The sequence below is a fragment of the Lagopus leucura genome, unplaced genomic scaffold (genome assembly GCF_019238085.1).
Source record: "Lagopus leucura isolate 7727_CA_CO unplaced genomic scaffold, USGS_WTPT01 252-1_obj-0_obj, whole genome shotgun sequence".
NCBI classification, from domain to species: domain Eukaryota; kingdom Metazoa; phylum Chordata; class Aves; order Galliformes; family Phasianidae; genus Lagopus; species Lagopus leucura.
The window spans coordinates 42,992-49,458 of record NW_024968113.1 but is presented as its reverse complement, the minus strand read 5'-3'; the positions used below and the strand labels follow the sequence as shown (position 1 = coordinate 49,458).

Sequence of the window (6,467 nt, the reverse complement as noted above, 5' to 3'; positions counted from 1 at the left end):
CCCCCGCCGCCGCCGCCGCCGCCGCCGCCGCCGCCGCTCCGGCAGCCGCCGCAGCTCCCGACGCCGCCGCTACGGGAGCGCCCGGCGCTCCGCCCGCTCCGTGGGGAGACGGCGCCGCCGCTACGGGAGCCGCCGCCGCCGCTACTGAGCCGCCGCCGCTACTGAGCCGCCGCCGCCACGCCGCGCCCGACCCGCGGCCCCGCGCTGCCGCTCCGCCAATAAAGTGCCGTGGCACCGGGCGCGCGTGTCCGTGCTTCTGTCTGCGGTCCGGGGGGTCCGGCGTGTCCCTTTGGGCCGTTGGTGTCCCCTGTGCCACTGGTGTCCCGTGGTGTCCGTTGGTGTCCCGTATCCCGTGGTGTCCCCGTGTGCCATTGTGCCCCAGCTGTTCCGTGGTGTCCATCCGTGTCCCCTGGCTCCGTGTCCCACTGGTGCCCCGTGTCCAGCAGTCCCATGTCCCGGGGTGTCCCTGTGAGCCAGCTGTGTGCGTCCAGCTGTGTCCTTCAGGCCATCAGTCTGTGTCCAGCCGTGTTCCCTGTCCCATTGGTGTCCCATTGGTGTCCCATTGGTGTCCCGTTGGTGTCCCGTTGGTGTCCACATGTGCCACTGTGCTCCAGCTGTGCACGTTCCATGGTGCCCATCCATGTCCCCTGGTCCGTGTCCCATCGGTGTCCCATGTCCCATGGTGTCCATGTGTGCCTTTGTATGCTGGCTGAGCCCATTCCATGCTGTCCATCCATGTCCCCTTGGTCCGTGTCCCCTGGTTCCCCATGTCCCACGGTGTCCACGCCCTATCGGTGTCCCTGTGTCCCATCAATGCCCCCTGCCCCATGGTGTCCACGTGTGCCATTGTGCTCCAGCTGTGCACGATCCATGGTGTCCATCCACGTCCCCTGGGTCTGTCCCACCAGCATCCAGGCTGACATGGTGTCCAGCCGTGTCCCTTTAGGCCATGACCCACGATGTCCCATATCCCATGATGTCCCATATCCCACGATGTCCCATCCCCCATGGTGTCCACACCCCACAGGTCCTCGTGGTGTCCATGTCCCATGCTGTGTCCCATGGCCCACATCCCACATCCACTGACACGCCATGCCCCCCGATGCCCATGGGGACGGGGTGGCCCCAGCTTTGTCCCCCTTTGTGGACGAGGTGGCCCCAGACCGTCCCCAGTGCCACTTGTGGGTGCTGCGCCCGTCACCGCCGTGCCGTGAGCTGCGCATTGGTGTCCCATTGGTGTCCCGTTGGTGTCCACATGTGCCATTGTGCTCCAGCTGTGCACATTCCATGGTGCCCATCCGTGTCCCCTGGTCCGTGTCCCATCGGTGTCCCATGTCCCATGGTGTCCATGTGTGCCTTTGTATGCTGGCTGAGCCCATTCCATGCTGTCCATCCGTGTCCCCTTGGTCCGTGTCCCCTGGTTCCCCATGTCCCATGGTGTCCATACCCCACTAATGTCCCTTATCACTGTGTACCATCCATGTGTGCCCCATGGTGTCCATCCATGTGCAATGGCTCCGTGTCCCATGCTGTCCACGTCCATCTCTCTCACATCCCAGGCTGTTGCTGCACACCGGCTGCGTGCGTCCCATGGTGTCCAGCTGTGTCCCTTCAGCCCACGTCCCACGGTGCCCCAGGTCCCGCAGTGTCCTTGTCCCACAGTGCCTGTGTTCATGGTGCCACCGTGCAGGTGTCCCACTGGTGGAAAAGCACCCACGGCATCCACCCGTGTCCCACTTCCACGTCCCTGTGGCGTCGGTGCCACCCGCCGTGTGTGCGCCACGCAGTGCCCCCACAGCGTGAGTCCCAGCGCTGTGTGCTGCCACGTCCAAACCCAGCAGCCACTCACCACCCCCGTGCCCACACGTGGAGTTTCCCCTCATCCCAGCCCCGCTCCCCCGGGCTCCCCCTTCGGATCTCCCTTTCAGGACCCCAAGGGTCTGAGGGTCCCCGGGGCATTTGGGGCCGTGCCACGGATGAGGTTGGAGCAGCACCGGGGCGGCGCAGCTGAGGGTGGCGCGGCTGCAGGGGCAGAGCGGCTGCACCCACCCGCACCGTTCTGGGGCTGCTTCCTGCCCCGTGTCCCCGCCCATCCCTACGTCCCAGCCTGTCCCCACCCGTGGTCAGGACCCCGCTCCCGTCCCCATCCCTGTGCCGGGTGCCCGGGTTCGCAGGGGCGCGCAGCGTGCCTCAGGGGCGGCCCTTCCCCACCCCGCAGCCACCTGCACGCAGCACAGACGGGCACGGATCTCTATTGCTCGGCGAGCGGCGCTGCAGCCGCCCTCACATCCCGATGGGCTCCTCGAAGAGGAAGATGAGGGGCAGGAGCAGCAGCAGGTAGAAGAAGAAGACGTTGGCGTGGGACAGGTGATAGGCCAGGACGACGCACGCCAGCACCTCCAGCAGCACCTCGCTCGCGTGGTTCAGCTCCATGGTCCTCGTGGGTCCTGCGGGGATACGGGCCTGTAGGGCATCGCCCACAGCGCTGGTCGGGAGCTGCTCCTGGGGCTCCGACCCCCCCCCGGCACCACAGACCCGCTGGGGCCGGCACTCACCGCGCTGTGCTCCAATCAGGGCCCCGGCACCAATCCCGTCCCCGGCCGCATCCTTTTCAGCTCAGCGCCCTGACGGGACAAAGCGGGGGCCGATTGTCACAACGGGGCCGTGCGGGGCGAGCCGCTCCCTGGGAAGGGGCGGCCACGGAGCCTGGATTTCTCGGGACCGGGGTCGCAGCGGGACCCCACGGCTGCGGTCACCTCATGTTAGGACGGCACTTGTGGGGACAGGGGAGGAGCCGCTCAGTCACCGCGTGGGATCCTCCGTGGCACCGCTGGCGGTTTGGGCACGAGCCCCGCGGCCAGCAGGGGCTGCCGAAGTGTTTGCCTTGGCTGGCAGCCCTGAGCTCGGCTGTGGGCTCAGCTCCCAGCTGGGCAGTGCGGGCAGCGGGTACAGCGAGGGCAGCGGGGACAGGAAGGGCAGCGGGGGCAGCGGGGGCAGCATGCCAGGACACAGGCACAGCGCACAGGGCACAGCGCACAGGGCACAGGGTGATGATGGATGGCGCGTGGCTCCCGGCCATTCCCACACGGAGCTCACTTATGGGGCTCCCCACAGGCACCGGGGCTCCGCAGGGTCTCACCAGCCCCGTGGGAGCGGCAGACCCCCCCCCAGGATCGCTGCCACCTGCGGGTTTGGGACGCGCCATCGGCTCCGATTCACAGCCAAGGTCGGGGCTCGGCCCCGCTCGGGGTCCCGGCGCCTTTAAGGGCCCAGGCTGGCAGCCGGCGGCGGTGCGGATGCGGCCGCCTGACCGCGGTCCAGCAGCGTGTGGAAATCCATGAAATCCCTGCGAGCGCCGGCTGGGGCGGAACGCGGCTCCGGAGCTGCGCTGCGTGCCGGGCGCTCGGCTCCGGGCGCGGGGCCCAACGGCCGTGCCAGGACGGCGCGGAGCGATGCCAGGGCCGCAGAAACCTCGAAAGTGCCTCCACGTGGGGCTGAGTCACCGCCCTGCCGCCCCTCCGCGCAGCCCGCGGGGCGGGCGCTGCCTCCGAGCGCAGCGAGCGCTTCCTGCCATCCGGCCCAGATGGACGCGAATAAAGCTGTGCTCCCCCGTGCAGATGTTTCGCTGTTGTGGGGGGGGGGAGGGGGGCACCCGGCGAGCCCGGCCGTGCCTGGCTTTCAGCTTGTGCTGAGGGGGGGCAGCATCAAAGAGTGGGAGCAACACAGCCCAACACACCCCAATACATCCCGACACAGCCCAACCCATCCCAACACATCCCAACACACCTCAATACATCCCAACCCATTCCAACCCATCCCAATACATCCCAACCCATCCCAACCCACCCCAATCCATCCCAACACATCCCAACACACCCCAACCCATCCCAACACACCCCAACCCATCCCAACCCATCCCAACCCATCCCAACACACCTCAACCCATCCCAACCCATCCCAACACACCCCAATCATCCCAAATAATGTCTCTCCCTGTCAATCCAGCCCATGCCAACCCATCCCCACCTGTGCCAACCCTTTCCAGCCAACCCACCCACCCATGAGCATGGGGCTCTTGGCCACACACACGACCCCATTGCTGCTGGACATGGAGCTCCCACAGCTCTCACAGAACGGCCTGGGTTGGAAGGGACCTCAGGGATCACAAAGCTCCAACCCCCATCAATGCAGGGCCACCAACCTCCATATCCAAGGCTACACCAGGCTGCCCAGGGCCCCATCCAACCTCCAACACCTCCAGGGATGGACGGGGCATCACAGCCCCCCTGGCAGCTGTTCCAGCCCCTCACCTCTCTCTCTCTAAAGAACTTCCCCTGACACCCAACCCCAAGCTGCCCTCCCTCCATTCAAACCGTTTCCCCTTGTCCTGCTGCCATCTCCCCTTGCACAGAGCTGCCTCCCCTCCTGGCTGCAGGCTCCCTTCAGGCACTGCAGGCTGCACTTTGCTCACCCCGCAGCTTCTCTTCTCCGTGCTGCAGAGCCCAGCTCCCTCAGCCTGGCTTTGTGATCGATGCTGCAGCCCCGATCATCCCTGTGGCTCCTCTGCTCCCCCTCCAGCAGCTCTCCTGGCCACCAAAGGGTGCTGTTGGCCACGAGGCCAGCATGAGCCCAGCCCTGCCTCCCCCCTCGGCCCAGCCCAGCTGCTGGAGGCTGTAACAGTCCTAATAAACCACAAGAGAAGGTCAGGCCCAGGAATGGCCTTTAGGGGTGGAAAATGAGGTCATGGGCAGATGGCAGCAGCGCAGCAGTGGCTCCTCAGAGGATCGTGCGTGGGGGCAGGACGGGGCTGGGGATGACAGGGCTTTGGGGGGGGGGGGGGAGCTGGGTTGGGGCAAGGGAAAACAAACGGGGCTGCAGCGAGGCGTTGCAGCAACGCTCAGCTCCCCGCACGCACCGAGGGCTGGGGAAGGGTTGTGGGGAGCCCTGGGTATCCTCTCACTCCCCCAGACCCACTTGAGGGCACAGGTAGGGGCAGTTTGTGTGCAGGCACCCACCTCAGTGCCCGGCACGTGGGCTCTGCCCCACGTAGCACCCAATTCCCCCAGGTTCCCCTCTGCCGTGGCTCTGGGCTCCCCCGGGCACCGTGGTGCCTGGTTCTCACACTGCACCCTGGGTTTGTGCCACGGCACACGGGGGTGGCAGCAGGGGATGCAGCCACAGCACGGCACGTCCACAGCCCCCTGGTGGCCACCAATACGGGGGGCACAGCAATGCCCCCACGCTCCAGGGCACAACGTGGGGAGGGTCCCCCGCGCGTCCCCCGGCACCCCTCGCTGCCAGGGCCGGGTTGGGGCGGCGGGCGCTCGGGCGAAGCCGGCTGTGGGGCTCGGCTCCACGCGCGGCCTCGTGGGTGCCCGGGTTCAGCCGGCAGCACCGGCGCGGCGTGGTGAGCGGCCCGTGCTCGGCCGTGGGGTCGGGGCGGGGGGGCTCGGGGTCTCCGGGTGCAGAGCTGGAGCGATCACCCCGCAGCCGGGGGGCGACGGGAGAGCGGCGGAGGAACGGCAAAGCACCGACGGCGTCGATCCGGAGCGGGAAGGGTTGGCGCGCAGAAATGCTGTGTAATCAGAAACAGTTGTGGAAGGGCGGAACGAAACCCCGTGGAGAAAAGGAGCGGGGATGTGGGGCGCAGCTGGGGACGGGGCGGCCGCAGGAACGGGCATCGCGCTGCCCCGGCAGCCGCACGGAGCGGCGGGGTCCCGGGGAGGGGGGCGGCGGGGGCTCCATCGGCTCCCCCAGCGCCGAGCGGGCAGGGACGGGAGCAGAGCGCAGGAAAAGGGGTCCCGGGGCGGGGGTCCATCGATGCGCTCTCTGTTTCCCCCCGATCCCCGCATTCCCGCATCGCTGCCCCCCTCGACCGCGGTCCGCCGAGCCTCCCTCGCCGCTCCGAGCCCCGCGCAGGGCCGAGTCCCGCAGAGCGCAGCGGGGTGGGGGGCGAGGAGGGGCGGAGGCGGGGACGGGGCGGGGGGGCCGCGAAGGGAGAGAGGGGAGGGCCGGGGCTGAGCGCTGAGCTGCGCTCCGTTCGTCCCGTCCCGTCCCGCCATGCCGCCCCCCCCCCTCGCTCTGCTGCTGCTCTTCGCCGCCGCCGCCGCCCCCCCGGCGCCCCCCGGCACCGCGCTCCGACCAGAGGCCGCGGGGATGGGAGGCCCCGGGGGCTCCGCTGCGACCACCCCGAGGGGCACGGCCCCCCCGACGGCAGCCGCCACGACCCCCCTTAGGGGCTCCGCTGCGACCACCCCGAGGGGTACGGCCCCCCCGAGGGGCACAGCCGCCCCGAAGGGCTCCGCTGCGACCACCCCGAGGGGCGCAGCCCCCACAAAGGGCACCGCCACGGCCCTCCCGAAGGGCACGGCGACGACCCCCACGAAAAGAACGGAGCGGGGGGGGCCGAGCAGCGCAGCCCCCACCCGAGGGGGGCCAGGGCCCAAAGGTAGGGGGAGCTCCGGGGT

General features: G+C 68.9%; 1 protein-coding gene across 1 annotated transcript in view; it reads left to right on the top strand.

Moving 5' to 3' along the window:
* Window positions 1-6,060: 6,060 nt before the first annotated feature.
* The window catches only part of CPXM1 (carboxypeptidase X, M14 family member 1), a 6,283-nt gene continuing 5,876 nt past the window's right edge, over window positions 6,061-6,467 (top strand). The window contains exon 1 of the mRNA XM_042894241.1: window positions 6,061-6,448. Within this exon, the coding sequence (XP_042750175.1) occupies window positions 6,061-6,448 (388 nt within the window). The remainder of the gene's footprint in view (window positions 6,449-6,467) is intronic.